This window comes from Myotis myotis, unplaced genomic scaffold (assembly GCF_014108235.1).
Source record: "Myotis myotis isolate mMyoMyo1 unplaced genomic scaffold, mMyoMyo1.p scaffold_m19_p_3, whole genome shotgun sequence".
Taxonomy (NCBI): Eukaryota; Metazoa; Chordata; class Mammalia; order Chiroptera; family Vespertilionidae; genus Myotis; species Myotis myotis.
The window spans coordinates 109,835,652-109,862,910 of NW_023416335.1; the positions used below are offsets into that span (position 1 = coordinate 109,835,652).

Sequence of the window (27,259 nt, forward strand, 5' to 3'; positions counted from 1 at the left end):
TTTTCTCCCTGTATGAGTCTGGGTCCCCAGAGACTAGCCCAGAACTGGAGTTCAGAGTGGGAGCATGTGTCTCCCTCCGGATTGAAAAAGACAACCGCACCCTCAGTTGCCAGCCCTTTCCACGTGCACCTCCATACCTCTGCACTTTACTTCCACACCTCCTCTGAGTATGAGTCTCAGTGTGCTTTTCTCTTTCCTTCTAGTTGTAGAATTTCCACTCAGCCAGCCTTCCTGTGGTTCTGAATGATGTCCGTTATGTCTTTTAGTTGTATTTTTGAAGTGGTTGTGCGAGGCAGCAATTTCTCGTGTTTACCTATGCCGCCATCTTGGTTTTCTCCTGAAGATTTTTCATTTAAAAGAAAACTATAGAATTTATTTATTTATTTAACAAACTAGTAGCCCGGTGCACGAAATCCCTGCACATTAAAAGGGAATTAATTGCCCTAACTGGTTTGGCTCAGTGGATAGAGCATAGGCCTGCGGACTCAAGGATCCCAGGTTCAATTCCAGTCAAGGGCATGTACCTTGGTTGCGGGCACATCCCCAGTAGGGAGTGTGCAGGAGGCAGCTGATCAATGTTTCTCTCTCATCGATGTTTCTGGCTCTCTATCCCTCTCACTTCCTCTCTGTAAAAAATCAATAAAATATATTTTTTTAAAAAGGGAATTAATTAGCAGAGATATTTTAATATTGCTATTTGCCTTTTCTCTATAATAGAAGTGTGAGAGATGAAAGGAAATTAGTAAAATGTATATGAAATAATATATAAATTTATTAATAAATAAACAGTAACAAAAGGATATAACAACAACAGAGGCATGATATAAAAACAACAAAAACATGGTATAAAAACAACAAAAACATGATATGAAAACAACAAAAACATGATATAAAAACAGTGATGCAAACAATGACTGATAAAATGATTAAACTTATTCTAATTCTCCCTGTACACCACATTAAGAGTGAAAACACTTTCAGAGTGCTTAACTAATTTCCCTTGTGATGAAGTACTTAGAACTTTAACTGTTACATCACATGCTCTTCAAACTCGAGAGAAAGCAACATATAACTGACCATGTGCAAAAATGGATTCAGGTAGGAATATGCCTACTTTGTCTAGTGTTTGTCCTTGTGATTTATTAATAGTCATCACAAATGCTGGCATCATGGGAAACCGTCATCGAATCACTTTAAATGGGAGGCCAGTGTCAGATGGGGCCAATCAATTCTTGGAATCAGAGCAGCCTCTCCTTCTGCAGATCCTGTTAATACTTCAGCTTCGATAATGTTAGGTCGTAATCTTTTCATAATAAAGCTGGTACCATTACAAAGACCCCATTTACTACTAAGATTTCTCAATAGCATGATGATTGCACCCACTTTCAATTTTAATTTATGACACGGCATTCCCAAAGGAGTAATACTATTAAGAAATTTGATGGGAAAACTTTCCTTTTCAGCATCATCTATGGAATCATCATTCAAATATGTGTGAAAATCTCCATCGAGTATATCCAACTTTTCTTCATTTAATTTTGAACATGCTCATTTTTTGGACAAAGAATTGCACATTTAGATATATTTTTATTATTATCTATAGCAGTGGTTCTCAACCTTGGCTGCACATTAGAATCACCTGCGAATCTTTTTAAAATCCTGATTCCTGGGCCTCATCCTCCAGAAATTGTTTCTTTGTTATGGGGTGGGGCCACAACATCAATAACAAAGAAACAGAATTAAAACTTGTGGGGAGCCGATACAGTGTTTTGGACAGGTTCAAGCCTTGGACTGATGAGAGGGCACAGTCCTCTCATTGCCACGTGCAAGTCCCACCTTGGAGGGCAAGGCCCTCCCAGCACAATTATAGCCAACAGCTGTAGTTGTAAGCTTGAACCTATGGTCCGAACACGTGGCCCCACGTGCCTGAGTAATGTAGGCTTGATAGAGTTCAGGTGCATGTAGTTGAGTAGGATTGAAACCCAGAAGAATATTGTAAACATCTTGGTCACGCCCTTACTTTGCCTCGTAGCATCTGCTATAAAATAAAGGCATGACTGTGAGTGTGGTCGCTGTCTCTCAGAGAATCAGTGTCCCACCAAGACCCAGCTTTCATTCTCTTGTCTGTCTTTTCTAAGCCTTTCAGCCACCCCCACTCAGGTTCACCCCGTACTGGCACGGCACACTTTAGAAAGATATGCCTCCATGCTCCTAGGGTGGGTTCCTGCCTCAAACCCTGCCCTTATAGGAAACAGCTCTGGGAAATAGCTCAGGAGAGGGCGCAGTCGTTGCCAAGACAATCCCTGCAGGACTGACTTCCTTTCGCTTGGTCGTGGCGGTTGTGGTAATGATGAACACCACCCATGGTTTTATATAAGTAGATAGCTACTTGTTTGTTGCCATTTTTATGCTTTATGCCTGTGTTTCTCCCTCTCTTTGTATTTCTTCTTCTTACACCAGTCCCTTTAGCATTTGTTGCATTGCTGGTTTGGTGGTAATAAACTCCTTTAGCCGTTTTTTTGTCTGCAAAGCTCTTGACTTCAACTTCAATTTTGAATGCTAGCCTTGCTGGATAGAGTAGTCTTGGATTTAGTCCCTTGTTTTTCATCACTTTGTATACTTCATGCCACTCCCTTCTGGCTTGAAGTGTTTCTGATGAGAAATCAGCTGATAGTCTAATGGGAGATCCCTTGTAGGTAACTTTCTGTCTCTCTCTCTCTTGCAACCTTTAAGATTCTTTCTTGTCTTTAAAGTTAACGTTTGCCATTTTAATTATGATGTGTTTTGGTGTAGGTCTTTTGGAGTTCATATTGTTTGGGACTCTCTGTGCTTCCTAGAATTATGTAACTTTTTTCTTCCCCAAGTCAGGGAAGTTTTCTGGCATTATTTCTTCAATCAGGTTTTCTATTCCTTGCTCAGCTTCTTCTCCTTCTGGTACCCCTATTATGAGGATGGTGCTTCATTTCATGTTGTCCCAGAGCTCCCTTAAATTCTCTACCTGCTTTTAAATTCTTTCCCAATTGCTGCTCTGATTGGGTGTTTTTTCCTACCTTATCTTCTAACTCACTGATTTGGTACTTAGCTTCCTCTAGTCTGCTGTTGAATCCTTCCAGGGTGTTCTTTATTACAGGTATGTCATTCTTCATTTCCTCTTGATTCTCATTCATACTGGTGTATTTCTTGTTCAGCTCCTTATAATTCTCATTGAGTTGCTTGTACATGGGGTTTGTTGAGTGTATTAATTTCCTAGGGTTGCTATAACAAAATACCACACACTGGAAGGTTTAAACAAAACAAAGTTATTTTTTTGAGAATTCTAAAGTCTAGTCTAAGATCAGGCTGTTGGCAAGGAAAATCTGTTCCATGTCTCTACTCTAAATTTTGGTGGTTTGCTGGCAATCTTTAGCACTTATTGACTTCTGCTGCATCATCACAGTCTCTTTGCCTTTTTCATATGGCATTCTTTCTGTGTACTTGTCTGTCGCAATATTTTTAAAAGGACACCAGTCATATTGAATTAAGTCTAACAGAGTAGGGCAACATGGCGGCCAGCAGGACAGGAATGAGGGAGACAGTGTGAGTAAGGGAGCTAGAGGGGAAGAGTTTAAGAAGGAGTGTTGATAATCCTTGGATGTGTGGTGTGTGTGTGTGTGTGTGTGTGTGTGAGAGAGAGAGAGAGAGAGAGAGAGAGAGTTATCACAGGAATCTTGGGGGCTGGCAATCAGGTTCTGGAGAAAGAGCCCATGCTACCACCACAGACACTCCCTGGGTGGGCGTAGCTCTGACATGGAAACCACATCTTCATGAAGGGGGGAGCAGCGGTGACTAGGAGCACAGCCTCACCACCACCCAGACTGGCCATGGACACCAACCTCGACCCTCTCAGCCATGCCAACGGGACCTCACAAGAGACCCCTGCAGTGAGTCGCATACCATCCCTGCTGTGGTGTCCAGGTTGCAGACTCACATGCCACCCTAGCCAAGGGCTCCATGACCATGCAGTGAGATACATATCAGTGGGACCTCATAGGCAACCCTCGACGTGGGATCCAGGACACCACATCCACAACTGCTTGCATGACGAGGTCAGAGGTGAGTCACATAGCTAGACAACCTGTGAGGAGATGCCATCTACAAAAGGGACAATAACATTCAAGACCCAACTACAGCAGGAGACACAAAAAACTCAAGTATGGGGTTTTCCTAGAACACCCAGCTCAGGAGATCTGAGAGACTGCACCACTAGGTCCCACAAAACACCTACTACATAGAACCATCCTTAAAATTTTGGGTGGCATAGCAGTTTGATCTAAGCTATAGAAAAAAATACAAAGGGACAGCAAAATGGGAAGACAAAGAAACAATCACCAAAGGAAAGCAAAAAGGAATCACCATCAAAGGAAATAAATGAAATGGAGGCAAGTAATCTGTCTGATAAAGAATTCAAAGTAATGGTTATAAGGATGCCCAAACATCTGAGTGAGAATTACAAGCAACTCAATGAGAATTATAAGGAGCTGAACAAGAAATACACCAGTATGAATGAGAATCAAGAGGAAATGAAGAATGACATACCTGTAATAAAGAACACCCTGGAAAGATTCAACAGCAGACTAGAGGAAGCTAAGTACCAAATCAGTGAGTTAGAAGATAAGGTAGGAAAAAACACCCAATCAGAGCAGCAATTGGGAAAGAATTTAAAAGCAGGTAGAGAATTTAAGGGAGCTCTGGGACAACATGAAATGAAGCACCATCCTCATAATAGGGGTACCAGAAGGAGAAGAAGCTGAGCAAGGAATAGAAAACCTGATTGAAGAAATAATGCCAGAAAACTTCCCTGACTTGGGGAAGAAAAAAGTTACATAATTCTAGGAAGCACAGAGAGTCCCAAACAATATGAACTCCAAAAGACCTACACCAAAACACATCATAATTAAAATGGCAAACGTTAACTTTAAAGACAAGAAAGAATCTTAAAGGTTGCAAGAGAGAGAGAGACAGAAAGTTACCTACAAGGGATCTCCCATTAGACTATCAGCTGATTTCTCATCAGAAACACTTCAAGCCAGAAGGGAGTGGCATGAAGTATACAAAGTGATGAAAAACAAGGGACTAAATCCAAGACTACTCTATCCAGCAAGGCTAGCATTCAAAATTGAAGTTGAAGTCAAGAGCTTTGCAGACAAAAAAACGGCTAAAGGAGTTTATTACCACCAAACCAGCAATGCAACAAATGCTAAAGGGACTGGTGTAAGAAGAAGAAATACAAAGAGAGGGAGGAACACAGGCATAAAGCATAAAAATGGCAACAAACAGGTAGCTATAAATAATAACCTTAAATGTAAATGGATTAAAAGCTCTAATCAAAAGACATAGGGTAGCTGAATGGATAAGAAAACATGACCCATACATATGCTGTCTACCTCAGAATAAAGGACTCACACAGACTGAAAGTGAAGGGATGAAAAAAATTATTCAAGCAAATGGAAGTGTAAAAAATCCGGAGTAGTAATACTCATAGCTGGCAAAATAGTCTTCTAAGTGAAGGCCATAACAAGAGATAATGAAGCCCACTTCATAATACTAAAGGGGTCAATGCAACAAAAGGATATAACCTTGGTAAACATATATGCACTCAATACAGGAGCATCCAAATACATAAACTTCTGGAAGATATCAAGGGAGAGATCGACAGCAATACCATCATCATAGGGGTCTTTACTACCCCATTGACATCACTGGCTAGATCTTCTAGACCAGTGGTCAGCAAACTCATTAGTCAGCAGAGTCAAATATCAACAGTACAATGATTGAAATTTCTTTTGAGAGCCAAATTTTTTAAACTTAAACTATATAGGTAGGTACATTGTTATTAACTTAATTAGGGTACTCCTAAGGCTTAGGAAGAGCCACACTCAAGGGGCCAAAGAGCTGCATGTGGCTCGCAAACGACAGTTTGCCGACCACAGTTCTAGACAAAAAATAAATAAGGAAACAGTGATCCTAAACAACACACTAGATCAGAAGGAATTAATTGATATTTTCAGAACATTTCACCTCAAAACTACAGAATATACATTCTCAAGTGCACATGGGACATTTTCAAAGATAGACCACATGTTAGGACACAGGCCAAGTCTCTGCAAGTTCAAGAAGATTGAAACCATATCAAGCATCTTCTTAGGTCACAGTGGCATAAAATTAGAAATCAACTACAATAAAAACAATCAGACACATGGAGGGTAAATAGCATGCTACTAAACAATGAATGAGTCACCAAAGAGCTCAAAGAAGAAATAAAAAACATCCTGGAAACAACTGACAACAAAAACACAATAATCCAAAATATATGGGACACAGTGAAAGCAATCCTGAGAGGGAAGTTCATGGTACTACAGGCCTACTTCAAAAAAAAAAAACAAAAAAAACAATATGTTATCTAACCAAACAAATTAAAGAATTAGAAAGAGAACAACAAAAAATTAAGTAGAAGGAAGTAATAAAGTTCAGAGTGTAAATAAATGACAGGGACTAAAAAACAATACAAGCCCTAGCTGGTTTGGCTCAGTGGATAGAGCGTTGTCCTGCACACTGAAGGATCCCAGGTTCAAGTACAGTCAAGGGCACATTCTCGGGTTGTGGGATCAATCCCCATTAGGGGGTAGTGCAGGAGGCAGCTAATCAATGATTCTCTCTCATCATTGATGTTTCTATCTCTCCCTCTCCCTCTCTGAATTCAATAAAAATATTTTTTTAAAAAAGAAAGAATACAAAAATCAGTAAAACTAAGATCTGGTTCTTTGTAAGGATAAACAAGATTGATGAACCTCTAGCCAGACTCACCAAAAAACAAAGAGAGTTGACCCAAATAAACAAATTTAGAAAAGAAAGAGATAAAGTAACAACTGACCCCACGGAAATACAAAGGATCATAGAAAAGTACTGTGGACAACTTATTCCAACAAGCTGGACAACCTTGAGGAAATGGGCATATTCCTAGAAAAATACGGTGTTTCAAAACTCAATCAGGAAGAATCAGAAAACCTGAATAGGCTAATAACTACTGATGAAATGTAAGCAGTAATAAAAATTTAAAATAACAAACCCCAACTTCGAGCAAACAAAAGCCCTAGTCTAAACTGCTTCACGGGGGAGTCTTACCAAACATTCAAAGAACAACTAACACCTGTCCTCTTCAAACTATTTCAAAAAATTCAAGAGGAAGGAACACTTCCAAACTCTTTCTATGAGGCCAGCATTACCTTCATTCCAAAACCAGTTAAGACATTACAAAGAAAGAGAATTACAGACCAATATTCCTGGTGAGCATAGATGCTAAAATCCTCAAGAAAATTTTAGCAAATTGGATCCAGCACACATTAAAAGGATCATACACCATGACCAAGTGGGATTTATTCCAGGAATGCAAGGCTGATACAATATTTGCAAATCAAGAAACGTGATATAGCACATAAACAGATTGCAAGACAAAAATCACATGATCATATCAATAGATGCAGAAAAGGCATTTGACAAAATCCAACACCCTTTTTGATAAAAACTCTCAGCAAAGTGGGAATAGAGGGATCATACTTCAACACAATAAAAGCCCTATATGACAAACCTACAGCCAACATTATACTCAGTGGGCAAAAACTAAAACCATTTTTACTAAGAACAGGAACAAGACAGGGATGCGACTTTCACCACGTCTGTTTGACATAGTACTGGAAGTGCTAGTCATAACGATCAGACAAGAAGAAGAAATAAAAGGCATCCAAATGGAAAGAAATAAATAAAACTATCCTTATTTGGAGATGACATGATATTGTACATAGAAAACACTAAAGACTCCATCAAAATACTACTAAATTTATTAAATGAATTTGGCAATGTGGCAGGATATAAAATTAATACCCATAACCCCCTAGCATTTTTTTTATTGATTTCAGAGAGGAAGGTAGAGGGAGAAATAGAAACATCAGTGATAAGAAAGAATCATTGATCAGCTGCCTCCCACACACCCCACACTGAGGATCGAGCCTGCAACCCAGGCATGTGCCCTTGACGAGTATCGAACCCAGGACCCTTCAGTCCACAGGTCGACCCTCTATCCACCAAGCCAAACCAGCTAGGGCTCTAGCATTTTTATACACCAATAATGAACTCTCAGAAATAGAAACTAAAGAAATAACCCCATTTACCATTGCAACAAAAAAATTAAGATACTTAGGAATAAACAAGGAGGTAAAAGACTGGTACTCAGAAAACTACAGGATGTTAAAAAAAAAACAGAGAGAGAGAGAGAGAGAGAGAGAGAGGGAGAGAGAGAGAGAGATACACAAGTGGAAGAATATACTGTGTTTATGGATTGGTAGAATCAACATCATTAAAATGTCCATACTACCCAAAGCAATCTATAGATTCATCACCATCCCTATTAAAATACCAGCATATTTCACAGACCTAGAATTGACTCTCCAAAAATTTATATGGAACAAGAAAAGACCTCAAATAGCCACAGTAATCTTGAGAAAGAACAACAAAGTTAGAGGGATCACAATACCAGATATCAAGTTATACTACAAATCCACTGTACTCAAAAGAGCCTGGTACTGGCACAAGAGCAGGCATATAAACCAATGGAACAGAACAGAGAACCCAAAAATCAACCCAAGCTATTGTTCTCAATTAATATTTGACAAAAGCGGCAAGAACATAGAGTGGAGTCAAGAGTCTTTTCAATAAATAATGTTGAGAAAATGGAACAGATACATGCAAAAAAATGAAACTAAACCACAAACTTACAGTATACACAAGAATAAACTAAAAATGGATAAAAGACTTAAGTGTAGGACATGAAACCATAAAAATCTTAGAAGAAACCATGGGCAGCAAAATCTCAGACATCTCTCATAGCAATATGTTTCCCGATACATATCCTAGGACAATGGAAACTAAGGAGAAAATAAACAAATAGGACTACATCAAAATAAAAAGCTTCTGCACAGCAAAATAAACCATAAACAAAGTAACAAGAGAGTCCACTACATGGGAGAACATATTTGCCACTGATATAGCCGATAAGAACAGGAATATATATATATATACTAGAGGCCTGGTGCACGAATTCGGGCACCAGTGAGGTCCCTCAGCCTGGCCAGTGGGATCAGGCCGAGACCAGCTCTCCGACATCCCCCGAGGGGTCCTGGATTGCAAAAGGGCGCAGGCCAGGCTGAGGGACCCCACTGGTGCATGATTGGGGCTGGGGAGGGATGCAGGAGGTTGGCCAGCCAGGGAGGGACTGCGGGAGGGCTCCAGGGCATATCCAGCCTGTCTCACTCAGTCCCGACTGGACCCCAGCAGCAAGCTCACGTACTGATCGGAACATATGCCACCTGGTGGTTAGTGCATGAGATAGCGACTGGCCAACTGGTCGACTGTCTGCCCCCGGTGGTCAGTGCATGTCATAGCAAGCAGTTGAGCAGCTTTGGCATATCATTAGCATATTATGCTTTGATTGGTTGAACGGACGATTGGATGACTGGACACTTAGCATATTAGGCTTTTATTATATAGGATATATGTATTATTTTTAAATATATCTTTATTGTTTTCAGAGATGAAGGAAGAAGGGAGAGAGAAACAGAAACATCAATGATGAGAGAGAATCATTGATTGGCTGCCTTACTCACCCCCTACTGGGGATCAAGCCCACAACCTGGGCATGTGCCCTTGACTGGAATCGAACCTGGGACCCTTCAGTCCGCAGGCCGACGCTCATCTACTGAGCCAAACCAGCTAGGGCCTGATAAGGCTTTAATATTCAAAATTTATAGGGAATTTATACAGCTTAACCAAAGGAAAATAAACAATTCAATTAAAAAATGGGCAAAGGACCTAAATAGACACTTCATAAAGAAGGCCAAAAGGCATATGAAAAAATGCTCAAAGTCACAAATCATCTGAGAGATGAAAATAGAAACAGTACTACCTCACACCTATCAGAATGGCTGTCTTCAACAAATCAACAAACGACAAGTTTTGGTGAGTATGTGGAGAAAAGAGAACCCTAGTACACTGCTGGTGGGAATGCAGACTGGTACAACCATTATGGAAAACAGTATGAAGTTTCCTCAGAAAATTAAAAATAGAACTCCATTTGACCCAGTGATCCCAAGAAATCAGAAATACCAGTCAGAAAGAATATATGCACCCCTATGTTCATAGGAGCGCAATTTACAATAGCTAAGATTTGGAAACAGCATCAGCAGGTGAGTGGATTAAAAAATGTGGTATATCTACACTGGAATACTACACAGCTGTAAAAAAAAGAAAGAACTCTTAACCATTTGCAACAGCATAGATGGACCTGCAGAGCATTATGCTAAGCGAAATAAGCCAGTCAGACAAAGATAAGTATCACATGATCTCACTTACATGTAGAATCTAATGGACAAAATAGACTGATGGACAAAATAGATCCAGAAACATAGAAGCATTGAACAGACTGTGAAAGCTCAGAGGGAAGGCAGGGGAGGGTGAGTGGGTGGGAAGAGATCAACCAATGAACTTATATGCATAACCCCTGGACACAGAAAATAGGTTGGTGAAGGCCCGGGGTGAGGATGGGAGCAGTCTTGGAGAGGTCAATGGGGGATAAAGGAGGTATATGTAATACTTTCAAAAATAAAGATTTTAAAAATATTTTAAGTCCAACACAATACCTTATTTTAACTTGATAACCTCTGTAAAAAAAAAAAAAAAAAAAAAAAAACCTGCCTCCAGATAAATAGGTGTCTGTGGTCACATTCACATTCTGAAGTATGGGAGGTTAGAGCACCAACATATTTTGAGAGGAAGAAACAATTAAACTCATAACAGTCCACCCTCAGCTCTGTTAAAAATTAATTTTCTTCCCACATGCAAAATACTTTCACCTCATCCCTACATTCCAAAAAGTCGTTTAATCATTCCAGCATCAACTCTACTGAAAGCCCCAAATCTTCTCATCTAAATCAGGTATAGGAAAGAATTGGGTATCATTAAAACTAAGGCAAAAAAAAATTTTTATCTCTGAATCTGAGACCAGCCAAGTCCAAAACCTGGCAGGGAAAGTTTTGTTAGATTCTTATGACTTGAAAATAATTTTCTTTTGCTAGATTCTCTGTCCTTTAATCCCACTGGGGTGGTGGTCTTGTCCCCTCAGCCCTGACAGCAGCCTCATCCATTGGGTCCTTGTCTCACTCTCTGGAACCCAGGAGGAGGCCCCACCCCCAGAACAAAGGAAGACTGCCTCTCAGTCCTATGCCTTCTGGGCCTGTGGTGGCAGTGGCAGACACACCAGTCTCTGAACTTCAGGGTCATTCTTCCTGTTTCTTGAAAGATAACCCACATTCATGGCCAATAGCTTTATCAGCTATTGGTTCTTTTATGTTTTACAGTTCCTCCTTCATTTTATCTCTGTCCTTTCACATTTTATTAGAATGAGCAAGGATAAAGCAGGCTGTACTTCAGCACTTTGCTTAAAGTTCTCCTCAGTTAAATATCCAAGTTCTACTTTCTGTCCAACAGAATATAATTCAGTCCCATTCTCTATCACTTTATAACCAGAATTGCCTTTCCTCTTGTTTTCAATAATATGTTCCTCACTTCTAAGATCTCACCAGAAACACCGTTAATGTTCATATTTCTACCAACAGTCTTTTCAAGGTAATCTGTACTTTTTCATTCAATCACCTTAGAACTCCTCTTCTTCTACCCATTACCCAATTCCAAAGCCACTCCCACATTTTAGGTATTTGTTACATTCACACCCTACTTTCCAGAACCAAAATCTGCATTCATTTCTTAGGACTGTCATAATAGAATTCCACAAGTTAAGTGACTTAAACAACATAAATTTATTGTCTCACAGTTCGGATCTAGAAGTGCAAGATCAATTTATCAGTAGGGTTGGTTTCTTCTGAGACCTGTGAGTGAGAATCTATTCCATTCCCTTCTACTAGCTTATAGTGGTTCACTAGAAACTTTTGGTGCTCCATGACTTTTGCTTCACCCCAGTCTCTGTCTTCATCTTCACATGCAGTCTCCTGTGTGTTTGTTTCTCTGCCCAAATGTACTCCTCTTAATAGGGACATCAATCATATTGGATTAAGTCCTACCATGTGACCTTATTTTAACTTGATTATCTCTGTGAAAGACCCTACTTATCTCTAAATAAAGTCATATTCTGAGCTACAGGGTTATGACTCTAACATATCTTTTTTGGAGAGGCACAATTCAACCCATAAAATAGAGCTGCTTAGATTTGTAATTCATGTCTTCCATCAAATTTGGAAAGTTTGGTGCATTATTTCTTCAAAAGATCTTCTACTTCTTTCTCTCTTCTCCATCTGGGACTCCCATATTGTGTATATTGTGTGTTTAATAGTGTACCATAGGTCCCTTAGTCTCTTGTTCACTTCATTGCACTTTCTTACTGTTCCTCCCTGAATGATTTCAATTGTCCTATCTTTATATTCATTGATTCTTTCTTATGCTTGCTCAGATTTGTTCTTGAACCTTCTAGTATATTTTTTATTTCAGTTGTACTATTTTGCTGCATAATTTCTGTTTTATTCCTTTATATAGTTTCTGCCATTTTGTTGGTATTTTAATGTTGGTTCTTTATTGTTTTCCTGTTTTTTTTTTCTAGTTGTTCAGGTTTTCCTTTAACTCTTTGAGCATACTTAAGACATTTGTTCTTAAGTCTAGTAAGTCCACTATCTGGGCTTCTTCAGTGACATTTTTTATCTGTTTATTTTGTGTGCATTCTGAAAATCAGATTCCCCCAGGTTTGCTGGATTTTTTTTTTTTAAATTGTTGAAGACTGTAGTTGTTGGTTTGAGACTTTTCGGAACTATTTTTTGCAAAGATTATTCCTTGTGTGTGATCACTGAGATCTCTGTTCAGCAAATGGTTTGCAGAGATTTTTTAACACGAAGAATTTGATGTTTGCTTGGTTGTTGTAAACCTTTGGCTGTTTTTCAGAGCTCTGATAAAGTTTGTTCCAATAATTTCTAGATTTTTCAATGTTTCTATGGAAGCATGATAGCTTGGAGCTTCCTAGTTTGCTATCTTGCTGATTGTCATCCTCTATTGAATTTTCCAGTGTTCACTTTTGATCACCTGTTAATGGAAGAATATGAGTAATATGTACTTAAATATAAAAGATCAAAGTGTTTAAAGTAGTTTTAAAGCAACTTAAATGAAATGATAAAAGAGAGATTCAGAAAATTTCCACTTGCGTTTTTATACTCAAAAGAGCGAAAACTTTTTTTGTTTTTTTTCCTAATTGAGATGGATTTTTTAACCTTAAGAATTGATATTTGGAAAAATAATCAAATGTTTATCTTTTTGTTTTGTTTTAAGAACTATGTTTTAGGTACTATAGGAAATTTAGGAACTGTAGTTCCTAAAAGAGCTATAAGAGAATCAAAACTTATCTAAAAGAGCTATAAGAGATCTAAAACTCTGGCCTGCGGGGATTGGGCCAAAACCAGCTCTCCTTAAATGACTACACTCCACTCTCCTCCTAAAGATAACCAAATAGTCCATTTAATAATAGAAAGCTCTATTTTATTCAATAATGCTGCCATTTCACAAACCCTACTGAAATTATTAATTTAAATATTTTATCAATTCACTTAAAAACCATTAGATAGAATAGTTGATAGAAAACTGGACACAATGCCAAAGTTGCACTACATGAATTACTTTATGACCACTGTACAATGCAGGAATTAGAATCATCACTCCAATCCATATGTGAATCTTAGCATATTCATAAACTTTAGTTATGATATATTCTAGCCAAAAAGCATTGGCTTTGATCCATCACACCTGTAGATAAAATTTTCATCTTTTAGGAAATTCAGGGAAGACACCCAACTCAGTGAACAAATAAGTTAAATAACAGCATGACGACATAAACACATAAATCCAAAAGGTGGGACAGTCTACAGAAAAAATAGAAGATTCTTCAATAAGACAGGGTCATTTTTAAAAGAATACACCAGATGTAACAAGATAACCAGATATGTGTAATCTTGGATTGGATACTAGTTTTTGGTCGGTTGGAGAAATCTAAATTGGAAGTACTAATAAGAACACTTACTAAAATAGGAAAGGTGAGAGTTGATTTTTTAAAATGCAGGTTGTCAAATTGTATGTATGGTATGAGCTCATTTTTTGTAAAAAACAAAGGCATGGAAAGTGTCAGAAAATATCTAGAAGGATCTACATTTAAGATATCTGGAGGAATGTGATTAAAATTTTTTGTCTATGCTAGTTTTATATGCTTCTTCTGAAAGAAGTTATTTCAAATTTAAATTATATAACATGATTTCTATCTAATTTCAATTCTAACATTTCTTAATTTTATAAGCCATTTTTATAATATATACAACATTAAAAATTTAAGTTTCTATGAAACTGCAATATTTTAATCCCTTTATTTCTTAGATAGAGAGCCTGGATTTTTTATTTCTATTAAAGACAATTGAAGATTTCTATAAAAGTGAAGATGGGGAAAATCTAGAAATTCTCTGTCCAGTTCAAGATCAAGCATGTGTAGCCAAATTTGAAGATGGAGTTTGGTACCGGGCAAAAGTCATTGGTAGGCAATTTTGCACACTATTTCTACAAGGAAATGTTATGCTTAAGAACTGATATCATTTGAGTAGGTATAAATTGAATCTTGGGAGTGATATTATTTGATCTATAATTTTTATCTGTCATCTGTCTTTAGAAAGCTAGTGATAATGTTGGGAGATGAATCTCTGAGAGGCTCCTTAGATTTCATTTGATTTGACCATTTTTTTGTTTTCTAATGTCTGCTTTATTTAAGATGTTAAAAAGTGCTTAAATGACTACACTCCACTCTCCTCCTAATAGGCAAATACTTTTAACTCAGCCATTTCTTTTGGTATCTACCTGTTATTTCTTTTCAATAACATATAGTACTTTGTTGATATTTTCTTACATGTTACTTATTTTGTTAGATAAGTTTTAGATCTCTTATAGCTCTTTTGTCCCCTCACAGTTGTCTTACAGTTTTTACTTAAATTAATATTTTATGTAACTATTTTCATTGGTAAACCATAAAATATACTTTGTTTAATTCTGAGTTAATAATTGCATCAACTTTTTACTTTTTCTTTTAATTTTTGGCTACATCTGCCTAATACTTCAAAACAGTTTTCCACATTTTTAGACTTTCAGATAATATTAGGTTTATTTAATTTATTTAAATTTTTTTTTTTTTAATCCTCACCCGAGGATAATTTTTCCATTGCTTTTTAGAGAGAGAAGAAGAGGATGGGAAGAGGGAGAGAGAAAATCGATGTGAGAGAGAGACATCGATTGGTTGCCTCCTGCATATGCCCCAACTGGGATTGGGGATCAAACCTGCAAGCCAGGTACATGCCCTTGGCCGGAAACCAAACCCATGACCCTTCAGGTACGGGGGCCAACACTCTAATCACAGAGCAACACTGGCCAGAGCAGTTTTTTTAAAAATTTATTTATTTATTATTTTATAATCTATATATATAAAAGCCTAAGTGACCTGTTAACTGACCAGTAGCTATGACACCCACTGACCACCAGAGGGCAGATGCTCAACGCAGGAGCTGAAACCACGGGCATGGAAATGTGGAACAGACTAATGAGTCTGAGAGGAAGGAGGGGTTTAGGGAGGGAAGAGATTAACCAAAGATCTTATATGCACACTAGGGGCCTGGTGCGGGGTCCCTTGGCCTGGCCTGCGGGGATTGGGCCAAAACCAGCTCTCCGATATCCACCGAGGGGTCCCGGATTGCAAGAGGGGGCAGGCCAGGCCCAGGGACCCCACTGGTGCACGAATCTGTGCACCAGGCCTCTAGTTAATATATAATATATTTTTATCTTTATTGCTGAATGTATTACATATGTCCCCTTATTTTTCCCATTGACCCCTTCTAGCCTGCCCCTGCCCCTCACCCCAGGTCTTCACCACACCACTGTCTGTGTCCATGGGTTATGCATATATATGCATACAAGTTCTTTATTTCATCTCTTCCCACTCCCTGCCTTCCCTCTAGATTTGACAGTCTGTTCCATGTTTCTATGTCTCTGAGTCTATTTTTTTCATCAGTTTATTTTGTTCATTGGATTACACATATGAGTGAGTTCATGTGATACTTGTCTTTCTCTTGACTGGCTTATTTCACTTAGTTTAGTATCTTCCAGGTCCTTCCATACTGTTTCAAAGGGTAAGAGACCCTTCTTTTTTACTGCTGCATAGTATTACATGGTGTAGATGTACCATAGCTTTTTTATCCACTCATCTACTGATGGGCACTAGGGCTGTTTCCAAATCTTAGCTATTGTAAATAGCACTGCTATGAACATAGGGGTGCATATGTTCTTTCTGATTGGTGTTTCAGGCTTCTTAAGGTATATTCCTAGAAGTGGGATCACTGGGTCAAATGGCAGTTCTGTTTTTATTTTTTAGAGGAAACTCCACACTGATTTCCCTTGTGGCTGTACCAGTTTGCATTCCCACCAGCAGTGTATTAGGCTTCCTTTTTCTCCACATCCTCCCCAGCACTTCTTGTTTGTTAATTAATTGATAGCAGCAATTTTGACAGGTGTGAGGTGGTACCTCATTGTTTTAATTTGCATCTCTCTAATGATTAGTAATGTTGAGCATTTTTTCATATGTCTCTTGGCCATTTGTATGACTGCTTTGGAGAAGTGTCTGTTTAGGTCTTCTGCCCATTTTTTTTTTATTGGGATATTTGTTTTCCTTTTGTTGATTTCTATGAGTACACTATATGTTTTGGATATTAACCCCTTATTACATGTATCACTGACAAATATGTTCTCCCATATTGTGGGTTCCCTTTTCATTTTGATGCTGATTTCTTTAGGTGTGCAGGTGCTTTTTTTTTTAAATGTAGTCCCATTTGTTTATTTTTTCTTTTCTCTGGTATTATATCAGTGAAAATTTTGCTATGTGAGATGTCTGATATTTTGCTACCTATGTTTTCTACAAGGATTTTTATGGTTTCACGACTTACATTTAAATCTTTTATCCATGTTGAGTTTATTCTTTTTTTTTTTTTCAATATATTTTATTGATTTTTTACAGAGAGGAAGGGAGCGAGAGAGAGTTAGAAACATCGATGGGAGAGAAACATCGATCAGCCGCCTCCTGCACATCTCCCACTGGGGATGTGCCCGCAACCCAGGTACATGCCCTTGACCGGAATCGAACCCGGGACCTTTCAGTCCGCAGGCCGACGCTCTATCCACTGAGCCAAACCGGTTTCGGCTGTTGAGTTTATTCTTATGTTTGGTTTAAGTTGGTGGTCTAGTTTCATTTTTTACATGTACCTGTTCAGTTCCAACACCATTTATTGAAGAGACTGTCTTGAATCCATTGTATATTCTTGCCTCCTATATCGAAGATTAATTGAGCATAACAGCTTGAGTCGATTTCTAGGGTCTCTATTCTGTTCCATTGATCTATTTGTCTGTTCTTGAGCCAACACCAGGCTGTTTGTAGTATAGCTTGATATCTGGTTTTGTGATCCCTCCAATTTTGTTCTTCTTTCGATTGCTGTGGCTATTCGGGGTCTTTTTTGTTTCCATATAAATTTTGGAGTGTTTGTTCTAGATCTGTGAAATATGCTATTTGTGTTTTAATAGGGCTTGCATTGAATCTATATATTGCTTTGGGTAGTGTGGACATTTGAATGATGTTGATTCTATCAGTCCGTGACATAGTATATTCTTCCATGTGTTTATATAGTCTTCTTTCTCTTTTTTCCATGTTCTATATTTCTGAGTACAAGTCTTATATTTAGTTTTTAACTGTGAAAACATTCTTCTGTCTTCTGCTCCAATTAGAATGCTTGTCCCTTAGGTTTACTGCAATTTTGTTATCCTGGGAATTTATTTCCCTTGGTCATACACTTCACTGTTCTCTGTATGGGATCCATTGTTTCTTGGATCTCAGGTTTACCTCTTCGGTTTACTCTCTTATTTTTGGTGGAGCATCTTCTGATTGTTTCCTCAGAGAAAATAAATGATAGGTAAATTTTGAGACCTTTCATGTCTCCTGACTCACCTCTCATGCGATTAATAATTTGGGTAAAAAGTTGTTTAAATTCCAACCTTTATCTTTTTGTTTATTTTGTTTAAAACGGCATCTTCCTTCAGAGACTTGAGGAATGGTAAGGTTCTAATGGTAGTGGTACAGTTGAGAATATTCTTCTAGATTAGGGATGGGGAATGTTGGGCCCTTATGCCATATAAGGCCCATGAAATGATTTGGTCTGGCCCGAACATGGCATTATGGGTGAATTAGTTAAATGTTTGATAAAATATAGCAGGATAATTTTTAAGTTGATAATTTTGTGTGGCCTGTGAATGATGTTATAAATATCCAAATGGCCATTGGAAGAAAAAAGGTTCCCCACCCCTGTTCTACATAAAGATTCCAGTGGAAGTGGGGACAGGTTCCCTGACCTTCTTACCTTTTAGAGACAAGTGCCCTCCCAGTCACCTCAGTTACGGAAGGGCTTAAGTTGTTTGACGTGTTATCTTGAGTGCTTGTGTTGTTCTACCTTTTCCACTTCTGTTAAGGAGCAAAGAAAGCCTGTATTTTTCCCATATTGAAAGCATATATAGTATCAGTCCTTAAATTTGAAAATGATGGCAACAAGGTTAGTAGCACTGTATACATGTTCTGAGAAAAGCTAAAGTCAACTGTGTATTGTGAGTTTTTCTAAGAAAGGTCAGTTGTGTTTGATCTGTTTTTTTAGTATGTTTTCATTAATTTTCAGAGAGAGGAAGGGAGAGGGGAAGAGAGAAACATCAAAGATGAGAGAGAATTATCAATAGGCTGCCTCCTGCATGCCTCTTACTGGGGATAGAGCCTGAACCTGGGCAAGTGCCCTGACTGGGAATCGAACCATAACCTCCTGGTTAATGGGTTGACCCTCAACCACTGAGCTATACCAGCCAGGTTGTATTGGTCTTTATTCAAACTTCATTGTATTTGAATCTTCCAGAGGTTTCTTTGGTATCCTTTAAAATATAGAGACTAGATTGACATAGAGGTCTGTCTCCACTTGCTTTTACACAATATCCTGAAAATAAATTTTGAAAATTCCATAGTTACATATTATATGAATGAATCCTTAGTTTTTTATTATTAAATTTTTTGCCTTGTTTGATGACCTGTGTTGATAATCAACACTTATTAAGTGCTTGCTTTATGCTTGGTGCTCTGTAAAATGTTTTAAATAGGTAAATTCTCAAAAAAAAAAAAGTTGAACAAGATTTGATTGTTTGATATACGCATTTTACAGATGAAATAATGAGGGTTGGAGAGAAAAATTAACTTGCTCAGGGTAATACCTTGGAGATTTTAATCAGCTTGCTTAGAGTCACATGCCCATCAGTGACTGAGCTATAGTTCTAACCAAGACAGTTAATTCAAAGTCTAATTCTTAACTTTTAGGCTATCATCATGAGCACTTGATAGCTATTTTATTATGCTTATTTTGGTTGTCCCTTCAATATCTTATTTCTTAGTCACCAAGTCTGAACAACTATGGATTATGGTTGATTTTTTTAAGTTCACATATTAGAAATATTTTTTTACATTTTAACAAATATTAAGTTTGTATGTTTGTTAAGAAGACCAGAGAAAAAACAAGCAATGCTTAGAGAAATGGAGTTACACTTTTATTATTATTATTATGCACAGGCCCAGAGAAAAATGTCTTTCAAATTCTGAGCAAAAACATGGAGGAAGCTTTCCCTGTTGATACTTTTTCCAGTTCTTTGTCTCCCAAATTTGGAATGAGACTTCCAGACCTTCTGAGAAAGAAGGTCTGTGTGCTGGGAAGGGGCCATGAGACCATATCTCAAGGCCTGGCTTGTGCCAGCACTGACAGCTCTGTCTGGGGCATCGTTTATGGCCTCTCTGGAATGGGAGTAGTCTTATTTTCTCTATTATTTAAGCAAGCAGGTGTTTACAGAAGCCAGAATAACAGGGTTAAAATTTCAAACAGCAGTTTTTATATAAGATGGAGGTTACTATGCTTCATGTTGAACATAAAAGTATTCTAATCTGCCTTGGTCAGGGTGACTCGGTTGGAGTGTCATCCTGTACACCAGGTGGTGGCATGTTGGATTCCCAGGTTGTGGGTTCAATCCCTGACTAGGGCAAGTATGGGAGGCAATCAGTAAATGTTTCTCTCTCACATCTCTCCCCCTCTCCCCCACCCTCTTTCCCTCTCTCCTCCTTTCCCTTTTCTCCCTCTCCCTTCCTCCCTCTCTCCTTTCCTTTCACTAAAATCAATTTTTAAAAATTTTTAAGTATTAGTTGACTTTAAATCACTCTAAATTTTGCTAGATAGATTTTTCTTTCCAAGTTTGTGATTTCTAATTTCATAATTTTTGAAGGATTGCCTGGACATCGTGAAGTTGAAGTTAAATATGTGGACTTTGGCAATACTGCAAAAATAACACTTAAAGAAATGCGTAAAATAAAGGATGAATTTCTGAATCCCCCAGAGAAGGTAATCTATTTCTTGTGAATCATAGGTTTAGAATATTAGCACACATATGAAAGTATTTTTAAAAGTCATTTCACCATAGAAATGTTCTGGTAACTAACATTTTTGTCTATACATAAATTCTGTTACATGACTATAGAGATGTTCTAGTTGCTATCCTATATAATAAAAGGGCAATATGCAAATTGACCCTAACAGCAGAACGACTGGGAATGACTGGTCACTATGACACACACTGACCACCAGGGGGCAGACGCTCAATGCAGGAGCTGCCCCCTGATGGTCAGTGCGCTCCCACAGGGGGAGCTCTGCTCAGCCACAGCCAGGCTGATGGCTGCCAGCACAGCATTGGTGGTGGGAGCCTCTCCCACCTCCTCAGCAGTGCTAAGGATGTCCGACTGCAGCTTAGACCTGCTCCCCGCTGGCAAGTGGACATCCCCCAAGGCCTCCTGGGTTGCCAGAGGGATGTCTGACTGCCAGCTTAGGCCTGATCCTCTGGGGAGCGGGCCTAAGCCAGCAGGTAGACATCCCCCGAGGGGTCCCAGACTGCAGGAGGGCACAGGCCGGGCTGAGGGAATCCCCCCAAGTGCACAGATTTTTGTGCACCAGGCCTCTAGTTTAAGAAATAATGTGTATCTTAGCAAATAAGCATTCATTATAAACAAATGTGTATATATATTTGTGTCTTTATAAGAATTTTCTGGTCTGCAGCGTGTAATGTTATTTTGAAATATCTATATAATGTGGGAAGAGTATGTGTAAAAAAAAAAGCTCATTACAGAAGTATTTTTACTGTGATCCCATTTATGTTTAAGTGTATCTAACATGTGCAAGAGAAAGAGAGATGTCTACAAGAATGAAGAAGAAAACAATGTAGCCTTCTGTAATCCTCTGAATTGCTGTTGGCAGTATTTTTCATTTTAAAATGGGTAGAAAGTTATAGGAAGAGGTTAAAAATATAGATAAGCAAAATGAGGGGAATCACTCAGAATTATTCAATATTTTTAAATATGTACTTTATTGATATTTTTTACAGAGAGGAAGGGAGAGGGGTAGAGAGTTAGAAACATTGATGAGAGAGAAACATCGATCAGCTGCCTCCTGCACACCCCCTACTGGGGATGTGCCCGCAACCAAGGTACATGCCTTTGGCTGGAATTAAACCTGGGACCCTTCAGTCTGCAGGCCGACGCTCTATCCGCTGAGCCAAACCAGTTAGGGCTTATTCAATATTTTTAACGTACTTCCATAACATCGTCTCTGTTTTTAACAATTATAGGATTATGCTGTATACAGTCCTATAGCCTGCTTTTCTCATTTAATAATGTAGCATAAGGTTCTTGTAATTCTTTTGATGGATGTTTGTTATTCTGGTATCCTGTTGATTCCAATTATTTGCATTTATAAAGTACTGTCATAGGCATCTTCCATATTTATTTATTTTCTGAATATGTATTAAATTCAAACACAAAGTTTAGTTTGAACACACATAAACTTTAATTCTAAAATAACTAGAAATTAAGTTTACTTTCTTAATGGTGCAATTTTGTTTGACACAGGCAATTAAATGTAAGCTGGCCTATATTGAACCATGTAAAGGGACATTGCAGTGGTCCAAAAAAGCTAAAGAAAAATTTGAAGAAAAAACTCAAGATAAATTTATGACATGTTCAGTCATTAGTAAGCTATTTTCATTTTTATATTTTTCTGTGATCATACATAATTTTAAATAAGAATAACATTCACCAGATCTTATAATAAATTCCGTGTGTCATCAACAAGAGTAGTGAAGATGACTTTTATTGAAATTAGGTAAAATGGAGTAGTGTCTTCCATGCTCTAGAGCAAGCATGTCAAGCTCGCCACCTGGGCTGCATGTGGCCCACAACGAACATTTTTGCAGCCCAGCCAATATAACAGTATGTAAGAAATGTTTTAATAAAAATTTCATAACTTAATTTTTACAATATCCTGATATATAAAATTATTAATGAACTACAATGTTCTCTCATGACTGATTACTATAATCATGTTACGTTCATTTCCCTTACGCACCTAACACACAGGTGCACCATTTCTCTCCACTAATACTAGCAGTGAATATTTTAGCAGCCAATTGCCACATCATTAGTCTTATACTGACTTGTTTGGTGTGCACAACAGGAAATATTTCACTTTTGGAGAAAAAGAAAAATAGGTTTATTTGTGTTATGCTTATTAATTTGTGCAGTTATTCAGTGTCTGGTAAGTTAATGTTCAAGAAAAAATAATTTTTATTAAAATTTTGTTATTTGATGTTAATGATTACTCATTTATTTCAGCCCTTTGTATTCAGCATGTCTTTATAGAAATAAACCTACATTTCTATGAAAATTGAAGCTTTTGTTTTTTTGCAGTCTACATAAACTTAAACCTTGTTTATTTGGCCCATGTTAGCCTTTGAGTTTGACATACTTGCAGTCTAGAGTTTTAAATCAGTACATGAGGTTAAAATTACTATTAACGATCAAGTCACCCTTAACACAGCCTCTTGAAAGCCCTAAAGCTAGGAATTAGCTTCTCTTATTTCTGTTTGCATTTTTGCCAGGACTGTGTCCCTGATTTTGCAATAATGGAGGTCAGTGTTTAATTTGCAGGAAAGTGAGGGGAGGGAAGACATAACTGGTAAATAGTTTTTGTTTGTTTTCATTTCATTTGACTTGAGTAAATTGAACAATAGACTCTCAGTGTATTTTGAAAAAAGTTACTTCTTTTTTGGCATTGTTTGGGTCCAAGACATAGGCTGACACTAGCCAACAATTTTGTAACCCAACAAATTGTGAAAATCAAAACTTCAATGGCACAACCTGATCTGAATCAACATGAGGAGATATATATATAATTTCTGCCTCCTTTACAATGAATAGTCACACAGTCAGTCCTTGCTTAACATGGTCAATGGGTTCTGAGACCTTAAGCAAAACAACATGTAATGAAACCATTTTTACCATAGGCTAATTGATATAAACGAGTTTAGTTCCTAGGCATCTCATCAATGTTAATAACAAAATGACATAATTTGAGGACCTGCATATATTCCACTTCAGGATAATAATGTTTGTTTGTGGGATGCTGTCTCAGAATCTACTGGGGGTATTATAAAATATGCAACTTTTCTCAATTTGAAGAAATCTGAAACATGTCTAATTCCAAGAGGCTTGGATAGGGGGATTGGGAATCTTAATTATCTGAGGCTTTATATGTTCCAAAGCTATGATCGACATCGGCTTTGTTGGTTTTAATGAGTACTAGTGTAGGATACACAAGACCATGTTTGCTTAGGGTTGATTTATGGGTCTTTAAGGGTAATTTTACTATGTCATTTTTTTTCTTTTCTTTTTTTTTAAATCCTCACCTGAGGATATTTTTCCCATTGATTTCCAGACAGAATGTAAGGGAGGGAGGAGGGGAAAAAAGAGATGGAAGGGAGGAAGGAAGGGGAGAGAGAGTGAAACATTGACATGAGGGATACACATCAATTGGTTGCCTCCTGCACGAGCCCCTACTGGGGCTAGGGAACCTGAAACCGAGGTATGTGCCCTTGCCTGGGAATCAAACCCATGACCCTTTGGTCTGAGGGCCAATGCTCTAACCAGGGGTCCTCAAACTATGGTCCGCGGGCCACATGCAGCCCACCGAAAACATTTATCCAGCCCACTGGGTGTTTTTTGCCACCGCTATGTGCATAGGAATTTGTTCATAGTTTTTTTTTTTTAAACTATAGTCCGGTCCTCCAACAGTCTGAGGGACAGTGAACTGGCCCCCTGTTTAAAAAGTTTGAGGACCCCTGCAACCACTGAGCAAACCAGCCAGGGCTATATCCATTTTTTTCACTTTTCTCATACTACCATTAAATGAACCCAACCATTGTCAGATTATTAGCCTGTTTTACAATGAGGAAACTGAAGCTTAGAGATCAAGTGCTCAAGGTCACATAGTCTAGAAATGATGACATATGTGATCATTTATTCACTTTTATATAAGAAATTTTTTTCTGAAGAAATAGTTCCATAAAAGAGGATTATGATTATAAAAATTGAATCCTTAGTCTATAGAATTTTTATATCTGGCTTCTCTGATATGAGCAGTAAATTAAGGGCCTCTTAGTCCTTGAGTAACCTCCACCGATTTTGAGCTTTACCCTAGATAATTATGCTTCCCAACTTTCCTTTTGATACTCTGTTGATTTTGAGCTCCTCCCATGAATGTCCCCTCCTGTGGACAGCCCATCAAGACTGGGCTCCCTGCCCTAACCAGTTTGGCTCAGTGGATAGAGTGCCGGCCTGTGGACTGAAAGGTCCCAGGTTCGATTCTGGTCAGGGGCATGTGCCTTGGTTGTGGGCACATCCCCAGTGGGAAGTGTGCAGGAGACAGTTGATTGATGTTTCTCTCTCATCGATGTTTCTAACTCTCTATCCCTCTCCCTTCCTCTCTGTATAAAATCATTAAAATATATTAAAAAAAAAAAAAGACTGGGCTCCCTGGGTTTTTTTCTTGACTCCCCCTTTCTCTTATTTATTATACCAACAGAATCCAAACACTAGTCCCACCATAGTTATTAACCTTGATAAGCGGTTCTCAACCTGTGCGTCGCGACCCCTTTGGCAGTCAAACGACCCTTTCACAGGGGTCGCCTAAGACCATCCTGCATATCAGATATTTACATTACGATTCAAAAACAGTAGCAACATTACAATTATGAAGTAGCAACGAAAATAATTTTATGGTTGGGTCACAACATGAGGAACTGTATTTAAAGAGTCAGAAGGTTGAGAACCACTGATCTAGATCATAGTTACTAACCAAAAGGCCCTGCTCAACCTTAAGTAGTTTTCCCCACTAACCTGCACAATGATGAGATTAAGAGGTCAAGACATTTATAATAAAGTGAACTACCACAGATGAGAATGAGAGCTTCCCATTAATATGCATTGCTACCTTATAAAGCAAGGGACATTTAAATTGGAAATAGGAGCAGAGCAGGGAGGTGGTAAAGGTACAGAACAGCTGTACAGGAAAGGTACAGGAAAGGTACAGGAAAGCTGGCCCTGTTGGAATAAAGAACTTGATACATGGGAAGTAGGAAATCAGATAACTGAAAGGAACATAAGAGACAGAAAGTAAGGAGGTCAAAGTTTATTGAGGCTCTCAGCCTTTTGTTTCTAGATAATATACCTGGTCTATTGAAAAGTAGTTATAAATGATTTCAGGTTCTTGAAAAACATTTTCTAGTATGTATTCTTATTAGTAGATGATAAAGGATGTTATTGTTGGTAACAGTTTATCTTTTTATTTGGAATCATCATTCTGACTAACAGGTACCAGCTACTAATGTATGGAAGGTGCAGGCATAAACTGATCTCCATGCTTAGAAGTATGTGTTGCCTAAAGAAATTCCTCTATCATTTATTCAGATACTCATTGAGCAGATTCTCTATGCTGTGTCCCATAAATAAGTAAATAGGCACATGAGATATAAACTTTACCCTCAGCTAACTCCTAGTTTAGTTTAAGAAATAGATCTAATAAATAATCAACCAATTTGTTTTCTAAAAGAAATTTAGATGATTTGTCCTAAAATCCAGTTGATTAAGGGATGGGAAAAAATTCTACTTAAGGGTTCTGGCTTGAGTTTTTGTTATTTTTAGCTTTGTGCAATTTTTATAAAAACCATAAACCTTTGCAAATAATCACTGACCTGAATTAATTTTTATTCATTTTTTTGTCCTCTGGAACTTGATTGAATCTGATAAAACAGTGTAAAAACATACACAAAACAATTTTTCAATGAATATATGTCAATTTATATTTTTCTGAATCTAAAAGTTTTAAACTGTTTTTGGTTCATTATAGAACACCACACAATAGCATAAAATGAACATTTTATTATTTTGTATATGCTATGGATAATATTGGCAATTCTTTTATGTCTGCAAAATGATACTTTTACCCTTAGAGACTTTGACATTATTCAGCAAGAAACCTCATGTACACAAAATGAAAAAAGTTTCCAGTTTTTTTAATTGCTTCATTTAGTATATTTTACAACATATTTCTTTCTTTCCCTAAACGAGTCTTAATGGTTTTATAGGAATCCTGGAAGATAACATGCTCTTGGTTGAGCTTTTTGATTCTCTTGGTGCTCCTGGAATGACTCCTATTAGTATTAATGACCAGCTAATCAAAGAGGGCCTAGCATCTTATGAAGTAGGGTAAGTACACCTGTAAACTTTTATTTTTAGTTCATATGTAACACTTTATTCACAAGAAGGGAAACTGGCATGTCATTCCCCTTTGGGTATCTACTTGGGCCATAGGTGGGATTTTTTTCCCTGCTGTTAGGTTGGGAACAAAATTGAAGTCATTAGTCTAATAGGGACTAGAGTGGCTTTTCCCTCCAACCCTAAGGAATCCTGAAACCACGAGAATGGCTCCTAGAGATTGAAGGTACATTTTAGAAAAGGATACTGGCACCTTATTTCTAGATTGAACGTCTACTTGGAAAGCCTCTTGTACCTGTTTGAGAAGAGAATTAGGAAGAGAGAAGGCAGGATACAGAATAAGCATACTGGTAGAGTACCCCACATTTCCATTTGGAGAAA

The 27,259-nt window shown here is 37.9% G+C and overlaps 1 protein-coding gene across 2 annotated transcripts in view; it reads left to right on the top strand.

Moving 5' to 3' along the window:
- RNF17 (ring finger protein 17) overlaps nt 1-27,259 on the top strand; it is a 149,331-nt gene that overhangs the window by 71,338 nt on the left and 50,734 nt on the right. For both annotated transcript variants that reach the window (XM_036299996.1, XM_036299997.1), the window contains exons 16-19: nt 14,506-14,659; nt 20,506-20,621; nt 22,178-22,298; nt 26,749-26,869. In XM_036299996.1, the coding sequence (XP_036155889.1) occupies nt 14,506-14,659; nt 20,506-20,621; nt 22,178-22,298; nt 26,749-26,869 (512 nt within the window). The remainder of the gene's footprint in view (nt 1-14,505; nt 14,660-20,505; nt 20,622-22,177; nt 22,299-26,748; nt 26,870-27,259) is intronic.